The sequence below is a fragment of the Pelecanus crispus genome, chromosome 2 (assembly GCF_030463565.1).
Source record: "Pelecanus crispus isolate bPelCri1 chromosome 2, bPelCri1.pri, whole genome shotgun sequence".
In the NCBI taxonomy this organism is placed as follows: domain Eukaryota; kingdom Metazoa; phylum Chordata; class Aves; order Pelecaniformes; family Pelecanidae; genus Pelecanus; species Pelecanus crispus.
The window spans coordinates 131,527,367-131,544,286 of record NC_134644.1 but is presented as its reverse complement, the minus strand read 5'-3'; the positions used below and the strand labels follow the sequence as shown (position 1 = coordinate 131,544,286).

The window sequence follows — 16,920 nt, the reverse complement described above, 5'->3', positions numbered from 1 at the left end:
TCTTTTTATAATCCTACCTAATGTAAATGTGCATCTTTTCCTTGCTTATATAAATGATGTTGATTTTTTTCTAACAGCTTTGAGTCATTGTTTGGAGCTAATGAAGTAAAACAGGCTAATAGATGTCACTGTTTTCAACCGCCAAGTTTCCGTTCTGAAACTTTAACTGTGATCCACTGTCTCCTTCAACATCCAAGAAGCAGTCTTAATTTTATCAATAGGTTTGTTAGATGACTATTTCATCTGGCTACGAAGATGAAATTAACAGCCTGCCTACCATTTAAATGTCAGGGGTTTCAGCTCACTAATATCACGTATTGGACAGGAAATTTTTTTTTTCCTCCAGTTTTTAATGAGAACAAAATAGAAACATTAACGGACAAAAGCATGTCTGCAGTGTGAAAGAAGATGATTCTTTCCCTTAGACTTCTTTTTATTTTGCCAGCATAAGAGGATAAAGATATTTTTTGTACAGTGAAGTGCCACAGCAATTTCAGTGCGATGTCAGATTTTAGCTTCAGCATCTTGGACATCAGAAGAAAGATTGTCACTTTTGCTATTCACTTCTTTTTTTCACATGCCAACTTAAAAGGCAGATATTTTCATCAAAAGGCATTTCTAGTGTCTGGCTTAATTATTTGCCTTGGATCACCGGATCTACAACAAGTAACAGCCAATTTGGAGTTATATAAATACTGCAATGTATGCCAGTGGGTACAGTTCTGAAAAGACACCACTGGATATGCTATAGATGATGGCACATCTGTATATATGCCCTCCAGAAATCCATCTAAGTTTACAAGATTTTTGTTATCCATAGCTATCCTAATAAGTCTTTTGAGCGGTCTCTGAGGCTACCACTCTACAAGTGTTGTTGCCAGATGCATTTACTTTTGTAAATTAAAAATTATGTAATTTTTGATGGAACTGGAAACTGGAAGCCATAGCAATAGAATTTGAAAAAAGGAGACTTTTACAATAAAGACACAATAAGTAATTGCTTTAGTTTTTATTTTTTACCTCACGGCAATGCCAAGTCTCTCCTTCTCCAGCTTCTTCAATTTCTAGGCGAACTTTGAATATAGTATTGAATTTCTTATTTAGTTCAATTGAAGTCTTATAAATCTCCTTTTTTTTAAGGGATCCTTTGGGGATTATGACTGAAGTAGAGGTACCTTTTTCACTACATACAGTTAGAGACATTTTAGGAGTCATGGAACTAGAAAAAATATCACTAGTTGTGACAAGGACATCCCAAGTCCCTGTTGAAACAAAACAGTAGAAAAAAATTAATGGGTTTGCTGAATATCCAAAATAATACAGCAATTTGAAACAGGCTGAACTAGTGAGTGACTAGCAACCCATTCCTGCCTTTGCAATGAGCTGAAATATTGGCACGTAACAGGTTCGCTCATTATCATTGATTTAGTGAGAAGCAGATTTGGACACCAGCCCTTCCGTAGTGATAGCTGACCCTTTAGAGACGGGCCAGCCCAGTAGCACTATGCAGACAAGACTGCCGGTTCCATATTAGAGACTTATGAAGAGCCATGCTGATCTGTTCATTTTTCCCCTCATGTTTTTGTTTTTCCTCTGATGATTTAAAATCTTTTTTCTTACTAATCACCACCCAAAAGTAGTGTATTTTCTACTAGATAGTACTGCTTATCAGGTTTGCCTTTGGTCAGGGGAAGGTATTTTTTCATTTTAACTTTTTGAGGAGCTAGTTAAACTAGAATGTTAAAATTTGTTATGTATATTCTGTAACAGGATGCTGATGAGAAAAACTGTTTCAGAGCTTGAAATGTGATGTTTTTATCACAGATCACCACAATTACCATGCCAGCAAAGTACAAAACTTTATCCATTTCTTCTGTGAAGAAGTGATGTTTGCTGAGAGATTAAAAATAGTCCTATATTACAGCGCATAGATTTGCCTACTTTAGGGACACAGAAATCTCTCAAAACCAGCAGTTTTATTAAAAAAAAAATGCAAAATTATACAGAAACAGAATAGTATCTCATGTTCAAACTAAAGGTCTGGTTTGAAGCATAAAGATTCTAGATGAATTGGCAGTCATCTAAAGGCTTATAAGGACTGCAGACCAATACCAGGTAGGCTCCTGAGTAACTTCCGTAACTCTATACTGAACAGATATTTAGTTAAACCTCCAATCAACAAGACAGTTTTCAGGATCAGAAACTTGTACCCATCAAAAAAATCCCACTGATTTAGCCAGCTTTAACATTTTAATTCATATTTATAGGGTATATGGAAACTCAGGGATTCAGGGCTATCAAAACCATGTTTTCGATTTTAAAAAATCATGACTCCTACAGAGAGGCTTTGGTTGCCTGGGCTGGTGCAGAATTGAACATGACCATTTTTTTATTAAGACAACTTAGCTCTGTTTATGCAAAGTGAGGCAAAGTATGGATTTAATAATTTCAAACAGCTATTTTGTAAAACAGGGTATTTTACTTTGAGTAATGGAAACAGTGACTTTCTGAGTTTATGTCCATAGTCCTGTAAAGTCCAGCTTCCTAACCACAACAGGCAAATCTTTATCTCCTACTATAAACTAATGCAAATAAAGCTTTACTACTTTAGATCAGGTGAGGATCTGTGCCATAAATTCAGGACTTGGTGAAGGTAAAAAGTTAGTACTCACCATCTTTAAAATAATCTAAAATAACTTCAGATGTTATAACTTTATGGATCTTCGTAAATAGCTACCATTTTCATGTCTATGAGCATTAATTATAAATGAAACCAATGATATCCATGAAAAAATGGAAGTCAAATGAATATTTATCATATCCCCTGTGACATAATCCAAGATTTTTTAGCCCTTTAGTACTGAAATATTAAGCCTTTAAACTATCAGTGTTTAGCTGCCTAGGAAGACTGAATGGAAGGACTATCACTGTTGGATCATACAGTAACATACGCTGCTATTATATGCTAACTATATTGTATAATGTCTGATAAATTTGTCAATATCCAATTTAAAAGCAGCTACATTAAGCTTCTTTCCTTCTCTTTAGTTAATTCTAAAAGATAGCTGTGCTGAAAATTCATTCTTTCTTTCTCAGAAATCTTTTAACAGAATGGCATTAACAGACTGCTGAAATTTGGCAACTTTGTCCGTTAGCGTAACTCTTTTCCCTCCTTGATGTGCAAGCCATCATTAATTTGATAGATCACAACTGTGTACATTTTGAGCATTTAATTTGCTAGTCCGAATACGTCATTTCTTCAATACCCTTTCACAAAAAAGACTTGCCATATTCCCAGTCATCATAACTTTTTTACAGCTATTCCAGCTTGAACCAGTCCCTCTGGACAGAGGTGACCACAAATGCACGTAGCATTCCTGGTGAAATATCACTGTTTCTCTGTAGTGGCATTAATTATTTTCTGTCTTCACTGATAATGCCTACATACTTTGTGTGGTCACAATTAACTTTACTCACAGCCACATCACATTACTCCCTAAAATATTATGCTGCAATAATATAAAAAAACCCAGGTATTAGTCATATCCTGCTGATGAACTCTTGTAGCAGAAATCATTACAAGACATGGGGATACAGATCCAATACAGTTTTTAGACTCTTAGCTCCTATGTAGTTCCTAATTTCCAAAAAAAATCAATGGAAATTAAGAACCTGTACCAGAATTAAGAGCTCAAATATTTAGTTGGCTTTATGCCTAATTGTATTCAAACTTCATGCTACAGAATTCGGTTCCATTGCTTTCCTCCAGTTTTCAAAGTTTATCACAACCTCTTCATCTCCTGATAGAACTCTCAGCTTTGTAGCAGCAACAGATTTCATCAGCATATTCATTCTCTCTTCTCCGTCTCCTTATAATTCTTCCTTTTACTACTACTTTCCACTTTCTTATTATTACCTAATAATTTCCCATAAAGCAAATGAAATTCAGTACTGAAAATTAGACAAGTTAGATGTCATTACATTTCTCTTACTGGGAAATATATCTAAAGAGTATCAACTTTGTTTTACAATGTATCTTTAGTAATGCCATGATACATTTCTTCTCATTTCTTATTTGCCTCTGTTATCTTAACTATTCTTTTCTTCAAAGTGCTTGTAAAGGTTTGCATGTGATCGATTACTAGGTCTATAGTCACCTACATTATGCTTTCTGGTGTTTAGATGGAGGTATTACTTTTGCTATTTTCAAGTCATAGCTTTTGTCTTCATAAATCTGTTTGAAATCCTTGCTACTAGATTTGCCACTTCATTTCCCAATTCCTTCAATATTCAGGGTTAATGATTCCTTTGGTTGTCACTGTTTGAATACATGAAACTTGAAGTTCTATTTGCATTTCAGATTTGGTGATTTCTAATAACCTCATTCCCATTAGTAATTCTGGTTTTGCTTCCCTTGCCAACATTATGGTTCCTTATTGAAAACAGAGATAAAGTGTTCTATTTGTTTAGGCATTTTACGTACATCACCTTCAGTCTGCACTCTATTGTTCCTGCATGGTTACATGTCTTTCCAGGTTCTTTTTATAAGGAAATGGTTGAAGAACCCTTTCTATTTGTTTTAATTCTTTTATAAAGTCTGTCTCAGCTTGACATTTAGTAAGTCCCATTGCATCCATATATTTTCTGACCTCTAAGGTATAGTGTTCTTTGCTGATCAGTCTTTTGTTTCTCCATTCTTTATAGGCTGTCTTTTATTTGTCATATTCTTTCTAAAGTTATTATATACCCAGACCAGAAGTGATTTTCAACAGATACAGAGCTGAGTATTAATAATCATACAATGGAACATATTAGCAATTCTGCATTTAGATTTTTGAGGACTGCGTGTGTGTGGGAAACAAAGAAAGGAAAAAGCTTTTACATAGTTATGTTCAGACACTAATTAAGGCACATAAACAAGGATGCAAGTTTTCTCTCACTTTTCATATTATCAGTGAAGAAGGATGCAACAGACTTTGACCAACCTTGGGCTTCTGCTCTGAATTACCCTCAGGAGACTCCTGCCTCGCTCTGTGGATTATGTAGGGCACCTATGTAATCTACTTTCTTAGAGACCTGGAATACTTGCAGTGGTGCCATACAGCTTTTTCTTATTCTGAAATTGTCACTACTCTAGCTGCTCATCCTATGCTTATATTTCCATGGTATTCTGTCCTTCTGTTGTCTTACCAACATTATTTTTTTGTTTCCTTAAATGACATAAGATATTTGCTAGTGGACTAAGGACAGGTAGCTAAATACGAGAATACACACTACTAACTGTGTCTGCAACTATGTATAATATAAAACTCTCTGAGCATAAAATGAAATATCCATGAGCATAGAAATTAATAAAGATTAGTTTACAAAACTGCTGATACAGAATGCAAATTCACACCTTCAGATTAGTTAAATTTTACATAGTTTGGTCTACCAGTTCTGATTCAGATTTCATAAATGGACCCAAACCAACATTTTACACCTCTTCAAAAAAGACATGCAAGAGAGCTAAGAAATCCAGTACCCTGGCAAAGCATAAAAGACTTATCATATTTTCAGTGTCTAAGTTGTTTCTGAATTTTGGTCTTTTTTTCATTAAACAATTTGAATAGGATATTGGGTTCAGGTCAACTAACTGTTTGCAAGAACTTGTGCCATTGATGTAAGTAAAAAAGAAAACTGCAAATAAAAGCAAATGCTTTCTGCAAATATATGAACATACGGGAAAATCTCATTCTGCTAAAAGAGTTTTTGTATCTCTTCTTGTGATTTCATTACTGTTGCAGGAGCCTTCTGCTCTGCACTGAATGCCATATGGAACAACCTACCTCTTTCTGCTTCAGCTTTTTTCTAGCCTCTGCTAAAAACATAGTTCCTTCATTGCCTCTATCACTTAATATCTCCCTTCTGCTTTAGTCTTTCTTCCCTGAACATTATGATGTATTTATCAGCTCTGGAAAGTGTTTGGAGAGACAACTTTTGTGAAAGATGCAACTCATTTAAGCTATATTATTTCTGTATTTTGGTTTTAGTCTTAAAAATAACCCCAAAATAATATGAATTAAAATTAAAAACAAAAGCTGGAAGGAGGTTTGATGATTTGGACCTTACCATAAATGTTTCCTGTCAACATCCTATTCCTGACTTTTCCAAGAAGTTTCAACATTCGTTCTGTCTGTGCGTCACCAACTCCACTGTCTAACCATTGCTGGCAAAGAAATGCGTATTGACCATCAGTCTTGCCTGATTCATGGATGACAATTTGATCCAGGTACCATCCAGCTCCATAACCCACATTATGGTGCTCAACAAGCACTTTGCTTAACTGTCCAAGGTCTACTGCTCTCATTTCAGAGATACAAACCTGAGAAGGTAAAGGCAAAATGAATAGCAAAGTGATTAAAACATATTTTATCGTCCATCTTTAAGATTATGTTTGGAAAGACAGATTCCTTTCAATGCTGAAGTACCTTTTCCTTTCTCATAGTAAAGAAAGATAGTATAGGCTGACATTCATATTTAGAGACCCTGTTCAGAAACTATGTGGATCCTTGAATATGTACATTTTTTTTTGTTCGTGATCACTGCATCCCAGGCTTTATTATGAAAAACATGCCACTATTTTGGGTAGAAAGAAACCTCTGATCATTAATTTACTTACAGAAGTCTCATGAAAATTGAAGTTCAGCCAATCCCTCATAACTGAAACAAGGGGAGTGCTTCAAATATCAGGATAGGCCTGGTAAATTGAATTTTGGTTTAGATAAGGCATTTTTATTTTCAAACATTTCAAAGTCTTTTATATTCTAAGACATCCTATTTTTCATATGGGAAATGTTGTATTATTCAACTCTGAACAGAAGTACTGACACTGGTGATGTCTATGCAAACAAAGGAAGATACTGACGTTAGAAACTATAACTAAGGCTGTGCACGCATACAGGCAAGAATTGATGTGCTCTTCGGATGTAAATAGACATCTGTTTAAATATTGCTACGGCTACCAGTAAACAAAAGCTAAATGGTAACTGCACTAGTGCATGTTGGGGTGAATAAATTATGTGAGTGAGAGAATGAATGTGTTCCGTGCAAGAGATAATATGAGTGGGTGGGTAGATACATGGGCATGTGTGTGGGTGACATTAAAAAAACCCCAGATGGATAGTAGAAACAGATGCTATAATTTTTATTTGTTGCCAGCCAATTTGCCACCAGGCAGGAAAAAGCATGAGGACCAGAAAGCAACAAAGGAAGAGATGATTTTTAGAAAGAATTGTGTCATCTGGTCCATTCTCCTGTCTGTGTTGGACTATTCTCTACAATGTGCTCAGAAAAAGAAAATATCAGAGTTATTATTCCTATCACAGCCTTAGGGCTTCCAGCATTCTTACCTTGTTCTATCCACAATCATCCCAAACAGTTACCATGGCAAGTTATACCCCTTCATGTAATGCATATGTAGCCCAAAATAAGATCTAGCTGTGAGGAACATCTTGTAAATAACTTTTTGGGAGCACTCATTGCTTTTTTAATTTTATTCTTTGTAGTTCTGAGCCAAATATAATTTTGTTGTCAGTCTACACGACCCTTGACTTAGAGGAAATAGGCTGTATTGCTAATATTCATGTTCCTTCACAGCTAACTCTATCTCAAAAAGGGACGTATCATTAGTCTCATTGTTTTTGATAATAATTAACAGTCATTAGACAACAGTGGTCATAATCACCCATTGTTATCAATGAATTCTCATAATAATACATTAAATTGCCTACTCCCTCAGCATTAGCAAGAATGTACTTTTGGTTGATGTCATTACATTTCTTTTTTTTTTCCCCTCAGTATAAAGACATTTGGAACTGCATTAAACACACTACTGGAAGTGTAATTAATGAAAACCAAAAGGATTTTATTTAAATTATCTTGCTTTAGATAAAGTGTTAGCTAGGCAAAATTACAATCCCCATTTATTTAACCCATTAAACTGGTGAAAAAGTTAGACATACAATTACTTAAATAAATATAAACCAGCCTTAATTTCTGTAGTAATTAAGTTAACTTTACTCTCTTTTCTTACTCTTTGTTGAAATTTTCTGTCTTCCTAGCTTTTCCTTATATTCCAGTCTTTTATCAGTCAAGAAAAATCCTTTTTTTCATATCTGAAGTTTCCTTATTTTTGTTTTCTTTGACTGTCTATTCCATATTTTCCAGGGATATTGCTGACGTATTCTTATCTCTCAAAACAACTTGCCCTTTACACCCCTTCTTTTCACCTTCTATTCTGAGATACTCTCACTAAAACCTCATTCAACTTTTTTATTAATCTACGTCTATGCAACAAGAACGTAAGACTGGTAGTAGTATATCAGACCGCAGATCCATCTAGTCCAGTATCCTGTTGCCAACAGCTACCAATAACAGATTTCTAGGGAAGAGTTGAAAAACAGGGCAAATACATAGAGACGCTTCTTGAATATAAAGTCTCTCAGGCTTTAGCAATTTGTGGTTCAGAGATTTCCTGAGCCAGAGATTGTGTCTTTGCACTTAATAGCCCTCAGTGGAAAGCTGTCTTCCATGACAATGCACAATGGCTTTTTGCACCAACATGAATTTTACCATCTACAACATCTTGTGCAAGAAAGTCAAATGGATTAATTATGTACTGTGTAAAAAGCCACCTCCTTTTGTTTTGAATCTGCCACCTGCAGGTTTCATTTAATGCTCTTGAGCCCTTGAATTTCATGAGAAAGTAGAACTTACTAGTTTTCTCTATGCCATTTTATGTTTCTTATCTCCCTCTCACTTCCTCTCATCATCCCTTTTCCAGGCCAAACAGTACTTGTTTACTTAGTTGTTCCTTGTATGGATGATATTTCATATCACTTGACATTCTTCTTTTACTTCTTAAGACAAGTCAATCAGAACAAAACTCAGCATCTATTATGCATCCGCATTAGAGAACTTACCTGGAGGCATGACTGTATTTTCTACTTTGGGGTGGCTGGGTTTTTTCCTTTTTCTAATAATTCCTAAACATTTAATCTGTTCTGTTTCCCTTTGGGTTTGCCTCCACTGAGCACTGGGCTGACATCATTACAGAGCGATCCTAATGAATGAGCTATGAATGAACATGAGCCAGCAGTGTGCCCAGGTGGCCAAGAAGACCAACAGCATCCTGGCTGGCATCAGGAATAGTGTGGCCAGCAGGAGCAGGGAAGTGATTGTTCCCCTGTACTCGGCGCTGGTGAGACTGCACCTGGAATACTGTGTCCAGTTTTGGGCCCCTCAGTACAAGAAAGACATTGATGTGCTGGAGCGTGTCCAGAGAAGGGCAACAAAGCTGGTGAAGGGTCTGGAGCACAGGCCTTATGAGGAGCGGCTGAGGGAACTGGGGTTGTTTAGCCTGGAGAAGAGGAGGCTGAGGGGAGACCTTCTCGCTCTCTACAGCTACCTGAAGGGAGGTTGTAGTGAGGTGGGTGTTGGTCTCTTCTCCCAAGTAGCTAGCGATAGGACAAGAGGAAATGGGCTCAAGCTGTGCCAGGGGAGGTTTAGATTGGATATTAGGAAAAATTTCTTTACGGAAAGAGTGGTCAAGCATTGGAAGAGGCTGCCCAGAGAGGTGGTGGAGTCACCATCCCTGGAGGTGTTCAAAAAACAGGTAGACGTGGCATTTTGGGACATGGTTTAGTGGGCATGGTGGTGTTGGGTTGATAGTTGAGCTGATGATCTTAGAGGTCCTTTCAATCTTAATGATTCCTAGTTTTTACTTTCATTATAAATAGTCCAGCCACCAAGCCAGGAAACATTAAATTGCTACTCTACCGTTAATTGGTTTAGTGGTGGACTTGGTAATGTTAGGTTAACGGTTGGACTGGATGATCTTAAAGGTCTTTTCCAACCTAAACGATTCTATGATTCTATGATTCTATAATGCCAAGGACACTTTCCTATGAGTAAAAGCTATTTCAGAGCTCATCATTTTGTATGCAAATTTAAGGGGTTTTCCCCCTCACAGCCACTGCTTTTCATTTAGCTACAATGAATTTAATTTGCCATTTTATTACCAAGTCACTCTGCGTGAGGTCCTTCTGCAAACTCTGCCACCAACTTTCATATTTATTACCTTAAATAACTTAGTACATCAGAACACTGCCATCTCACTGCTCAACCCTTTCCCAAGAATCTATTGAACAATGAAGAACATGAATGCACAAAATTGCTAAGCTGAAGAAATCTTTCGTTGTCCACAGTACCAAAAATAGCTCACCTAAAACAAAGGATCTGCTTGGGAAGACACTCATCACTCTCTTGCTCAATATAGTGGCTCTGATTTCTTTAACACTAAGAGCTGTGTCATTGACTCTGTATTAACATTCAGCTTGAAAGTGCCATGTAAATTATTTATTTTCAAACCTCTTCTCCAGGTTATGTCACAAACTATGTACCTTTATGTCTCTTATTAACTCTTCTAATTGCCTATAAATATTTGCCCTCAAAAAAGCCAAGAATTAACGTGTATTTTTAATATCATCCAGGCAATCAACATCACAAACCTCTTCCTATATTTTAATAGCACAGTTTAAACTAAGGCAGCAGGATTCTGCAAACAATGACATCTTTTCTTTTTTTTTAAAAAAAGGCGGGGGGGTTGTAAGAGACTTAAAAAAGGAAAAAGAAACATGCCTAAATACCTTGGGTGCGAAGATTATGGCCAAATTATTTAATATCTCCCAATGCACAGTAATTTCACTAGATACCAGGACACTAAATACTGTTATGAATCTAGAACTATGTTATTGCTATGAAAAGGAGAGATTAAGCATATTTTTAAAAGATGTATTTAATTTTCCTCAGTAGTAAATAAAAAGGGAAGTAAACTTATATGCTTACCTCTTTTCATTCTTGCCTAAACTATTGGTTATCTTCATTTTACAGTGGAAAATGAGGGACACAAGGAAAGTGAAATGATACGTTCAGATCATCAGGTAAACCAGTGGCTGAGCTTAGAATGAATGTAGGCATCCTGCCTGTGAGTGCTCTATACACTATGTCACACAGTACATTTAGAGCAACAGTTGTCTGAAGATGGTACCTAGAGCTGAGCCAACAGAACTCTGACAAAGAAGAAAAAAGAGAAGCAGAGGAGGTGATGGCAAATTTTTAAAGACTTTGCAAATGTATTACCAGAGAGTCAGAAAAAGATACAGGAAAGTGTAAGTAGGATGGTTAAAGAGATGTTCTTCTACACCAGAAACAATGAACAATCCAGCAACAAAGCAAGTACGCAGAGGGTAGAGGTCTATAAAATCAAGAATAGCAAAGAGAGGGTGACAGAGAAAAAAACATTCACTGTATCTTCCAGTAAAAGAAGCAGGGAAATCAGGTGAAACTAGCTCGTGGAAGTTTTACACAGGTTGCAGATCAAGTGCAGTCCATACCACCACAGGAGATTGTAGATACTCATCACATGTTTAAAAAGAGTTTACACAAATTCATAGAAGAAAAATTATCAATGACTGTGGAACACAAGGATGACATGGCTGGTTTCTGCGTTTCTATGCTTGAGAAAATATTTTGACATTATGAAGCAAATGAAGGAAGAATTGTCTGAGTCGAGGCTAGCAAAGCAGGAGAACAGGTTGCCTGGGAAAGTTAGGGCATCTCAGCCATGAGAAGTGTTAGGAAATGGTATAAAACACGTATAGAGGATTCTGTTTTATTATACAGTGATCAATTGAAAAGTCTCTTTAAATCCTATCCAGTCATATCCGGGCTGAGTCCAGGGTATGTGTGAACATGTTGTGTAGATATAATCATTACTATGGTAATCAGCAAAGCTTGACCAGAAAATCTCTCTTAGGATTTATCTTGAGCAGTCACAGTATGTTTACAAGCAGCTTTACTTGTTTGCAATTCTATATATAAATGGATTAATTAACATATAGTAGCTAACACATTTATAACCTCTCTTTCAACTGGACAGATCTTTTAAAAAAACAGATTTTAAAGGACCAGTCACAGGAAATAGCCCTGATATTTCTGTATCAGCTTCACAAATAACTGAAAACTAAGCCACGGAATTTTATATATTGTTGGGTTCAATTTCAGTTTCTAAGAACAGTTACTGATGGTTTGTGGGTTTTAAATTTATTGGTACATGAATTATTCTTAAAGTGTAATCCCAATTCGGGTAAAATGTCTATACTTAGTAAGCAGCACATGTTTCCCACAGGTTACCACAGTGTAACATCAATGCTTGTATTTGATAACTGAAAAGAAATACCATATTGGAAGAAAGTAATAAAATAAAACACATTAAGCAAACATGTTAGTAAAATAACTCAGTACTAACCTGTCCTCTTTCAAAATGTGAGTGTCTTAGTCTCCTTTTGCAGGAATCTCCCTGCTCTCCAAATAGCGTGATAAATACATCTGCATCAGTCCCTGATGCAGGCAATGTGCCCGTATGAACACTGATCGAGTAAAGAACTCCTGTCATGAAAAATCAGTGACACAAGACATTACCAAATGTGACTATTTAACAATATAATTACCAAACATTACAAACCAATTTATTTTAGGTAAAAGATTAATTTCAAGACCAAGGAATGAAGTTATAGTAATTGACATTAATGCTCTGTCTGAGTTTCATATAGGTTGCTAACTACCTCACATCAGCACAGTACAGCATTATAGATGGAATGTCATTTATGAATCAACTGAAAGAATCACACTGATTTTATCAGGCTTTGTAAAAAGCCTTGAATTCTTGTAGGAATTAAAGGTCTTCAACTGAGTTAGGATTTATCAACTCTAACAATATTTTACCAAAGAAAAAACACAGATATAACAGATGAAATCCACTTTTTGTTCTAGATCAGCTGAATTCTGTTTTAGTCTGGCATTTTAATAATTATGGCCAATATCAAGTAATATGTTCAGGAGAAGTGGCTCAGCTATTTATACAGATATGCATTGTTATCATTATTCTTCACCATGAAGGATGGCTTGCCATGACTTTTGGCTGATGAGTTATATAGTACATATTCCTTGAAGCAGCATGACAGAGGATTTTTTTCTATGGGTTCTGTAAGCTCTGTGAAGAATTAAATGTTATAACAGACTGTTAACATATATTTTGATTTGCAGTCTAGCCTTCAGTTAGATATTAAATGCAAAAAGTTTTAAATTTTTTAACTAAGACTTCTGTTCATAGAGTATAATGAATGAGAATTCTTTTCTAAATATTTCATAAAATATAATCAGAAAATAGGAAGATGTTATATTTTAAATACAATGATGAAATGAAACAGAGAATGAAACAGAGCTTCTGGGGCAGAAATGGAGCTCAAAGAAAACCTCAGAAAATATTGTTTTTTCTTTTTGCAATTCATGCCATTATGGCTTTGCACATGACTTTTTAAAATCTGTGATTTAGTCCCTCACCGAGTGTAAATTAGTTGGGTTTTGGAAAATTCAACAGAAATACACTAATTGGGCTTTGTGTATTTTTCAGACTTTCAAATTGGTACTTAGCCTAGTGAAAACAATATATGTCCGTTGTTTTAAAACAGAAAAAATGCTTGAAAGACCCCACATGGTTTACAGAGATATATTGAATGACTCTTTAAAAATAATTTTGAGTGGCTTTTTAATATATATAAAAAACTTTGTAATCTTGCCCATTATGTTCATCCCATTAGGCAGTTCACAATCATGTGTGTGAGTGTGTGTGTGTTTGCTCATGTATTTATTTTTTTAGTTCAGCAGCATACCCCTGACTGGTGGCTTGTCTGGCCTGACCACTGCTAGCTCTGTCACAGTCTCAGATCCGTCTTCTCCAAACAGACTTTGAGCTTCAGTGTGAAAACCCAGCTCTTGTTTAGTGTCCAGGTCTTTTAGCCGAAGCTGCAGGCAGAATCAGAAGAAGAAATTCATTTATCTAAATTATTTTGTTTCTTATTTCCATCCCAACAGAAACAGGCATTTCTTCCTATTGTTAACACCTGCACACACTTTATAAAAGCTACCTGATTCTGCATAACAAGAGCTACAGTAGTTGCTGCAAGCCACTGATTGTGCAGCCTGATGTTTATAGGTGTATTCATCGCGTATCAACACAGGCATAGGACCCATTTGTAGAAAACCAATGAAGGATACAGATTAAATTGACCTGTATATACTTGCAATTTCAGAATGTCAAATGTATGAATACAGTTACATCAATCTTAATAGCATACGCCCATTTTGCAAAAACATTTGTTTTGCTGTTTTTTCTTTGTTTACACGTGACTTGCTGTATCTCAGCTAGGATTTTCAAAGTTGGCAGAAATCAGGTGTCCAGTGGCCTTCAGGGGTCCAGGTGGAAATAAGTTATTTGGAAAATGTATTCCAATAGAAGGTGCGAGCTTAGGTCCAGCTTCATTCCACCTGACTTTAAATACTCAGTGGAGACTGAACAGATTAGGTTCCAAATCTGTGAACTTAGAACCTCCAGACCAACTGAGGAAGCACAGCCTTGGGAGCCCACCTATCCTAGCTACTGAGACACTTAATGTGGAGGTCAGATTCACCAGAGGGAACTCAGACTGTAAACTTTATCCTAGGTCAGGTTATAAAATACAGAATGACAAATTATCAAGCATATGCAGAAGCATTTCTGGTAACTATTATATGCAGGACTGAACTTGATACATAGCTAATGACTACAAATTTGCAGAAATGGTTTCTTCAGCCTTTAGAATCTCTTTGTATAGAAATAGTATATTCAAGACATTGAAACCAAAACTTAATTTCACCAAGACATTAAGTAACTGAAATTCTCAGGCAAGGATTCCCAAAATTACTGTGGTGACTTATTACCACTGTTGACACCAGTGGCAACAACAAAAGTTTGTGACTCATTGTACAGGATACACATATCACTGTTTGGAATTCCTGAGTACAGATTTCCTTACATAGACTTCAAGTGCAAGCTTTGAAATGCATAAATATTTATATAATTGAATTATATAATTGAAATTATTAGGAATTTGCCAGTTCCACTCTTAAAAATTTTGTCAGACTATCTTGCCCTTTGAGTTTCTAGAAATGTAATTACTGAATATTTTCCATTCTTGCTTATGCTTTTTGCCCAGTGCTTCACAAGATCAGGTATAAAGCTTCCAGACAAAAGTAAACAATTCCGCATGACTGTTTCCAGAATTAAACCATTAATTACTTGAATAAACAGTGTTTTTCTTTAGATAGTATTAAATTCCACTAAAATTGCAGCCAGTTGTTTACCCATTTTTTGCACTTGCAATAACTGAATTTTCTCACACTAAATGTCTAACTTCTTCTCATACAAAAATATCCTCCCTAACTTCTATCAATATAAACATCCCTAACTAAATATCAATAAGTATCACAAACTCCTATCCATTTTAAAATTGGACTACGGGTTACCTGCATATGCAGGCAGATGACCTGCAGAAACTGGACTCATAAAAATGAGATGTGTAAATTTATGCAGACTTTGGCCTTAAAATAACATGTACCTGACAAATTCTTGTTAGTTGTAAGATTACATCTAAGTGTGAACTTAATCTCCAAATCATATAGTGTTTCTATATGCTATACAAAAGTAAAAAGGATTTTGTATTTTATTTTGGAAAGGGCCAGAAACTATTTTTGAGCAAGAAAAAGCTACTCATTCTAGAGTATATAAATCTTCAAAAGATACAGAAAAGACATAAATTTTAGCTAAGGTTGTATCATTTTCTACAGAAATGTGCAGAAAACTGTAGGAGATACCAGGAAAAGCTCTGGTACTCTGAAGCTTCTGCAAACACCAGAATAGAGAAAACAGAGTAGCAAAAGGAATGTAGGGTTTTTATCTCCTTTTTAGCCTTTGCAGTTTTATCTGTAATCTGTGTTTCTGTGAAATTTCTGAAACATTGGCTATTACTTCTTTCACTTAAAGAGAAAGAAAGGAATTCTTTTCAGTTGAGGCTGGGTTTGACCACTGATTCATAGCGAGCTTACACATACTGACTGCCTCCTGTAGTCTTTCTATTTCTATACAGCATCTCTATTTTTTACTGCACTGTAAGAGTCCTAGTAAAGCGAAACCAACTTGTTAAATTTTAGATTATGCTTCCAAGTATAAATAATTTATAAACAGACTAATAAATGAGTAACAGATGTTATAAGCATATTACTGGCACAAGCAGTACATGTTATTGTGGTTTATGTTGTGGGTTGTAAGTGCACCAGTAGAAGAGACTACATAGGTCTCTAGCAACCTATTGACTTCTTGTAGATTATAACAATTTATAGCTAATAATAAACCAACTATTAAATAACTTAATTTCAATAATTTAAAAGTATGAACAAAAATCACTTAGCCATTTGCAGAGGGTTGTCTTTGAAAAGAAAGCAGAAAACAAACTATTATATTTATGAATTTCCTGCCATGTTTTGATTTTGAGCCACCAGTTCTGGAGGCTGAAATTAGATAACATAATCACACAATGGATATAGTGAGGGTAAAGTCAACATATTTTTGGAATGCTTTATCAATGGCCTGGAGATGCATATTTAAAATGAGAAATTAGTTTTGCTTACCTGTTCTTTTCATTCTTGTAGCCTAAACTGAGACTACAAAATTAGCTGACAAAGAACAAATTTGGAGAGAAAATATGAACAAGATAAACTCCTCCTCTATCCTCAGCAGAGCTCATAAACTCAGACTTAATGTTCCTTTGAGTACCATTAACCCATTCAAATTTCAGCCTGGAATGAAGCTGTCTCTAGCAATTCCCATCAGAACAGTTTCTGGACTGTTTATTCATTTAGGGAATCACCCTTTGATCTTTTAAATCCATAGTAGGGTTCAGGTACTGTGTGGCCGATTTTACTAACCTTGGAATAATTCAATGC

The 16,920-nt window shown here is 35.6% G+C and overlaps 1 protein-coding gene across 1 annotated transcript in view; it reads right to left on the bottom strand.

Moving 5' to 3' along the window:
- The window catches only part of RP1 (RP1 axonemal microtubule associated), a 181,594-nt gene that overhangs the window by 35,714 nt on the left and 128,960 nt on the right, over positions 1 to 16,920 (bottom strand). The window contains exons 41-44 of the mRNA XM_075705067.1: positions 13,773 to 13,905; positions 12,350 to 12,489; positions 6,112 to 6,364; positions 1,021 to 1,262 (exon numbers count right to left, since the gene is read on the bottom strand). Of these exons, the coding sequence (XP_075561182.1) occupies positions 1,021 to 1,262; positions 6,112 to 6,364; positions 12,350 to 12,489; positions 13,773 to 13,905 (768 nt within the window). The remainder of the gene's footprint in view (positions 1 to 1,020; positions 1,263 to 6,111; positions 6,365 to 12,349; positions 12,490 to 13,772; positions 13,906 to 16,920) is intronic.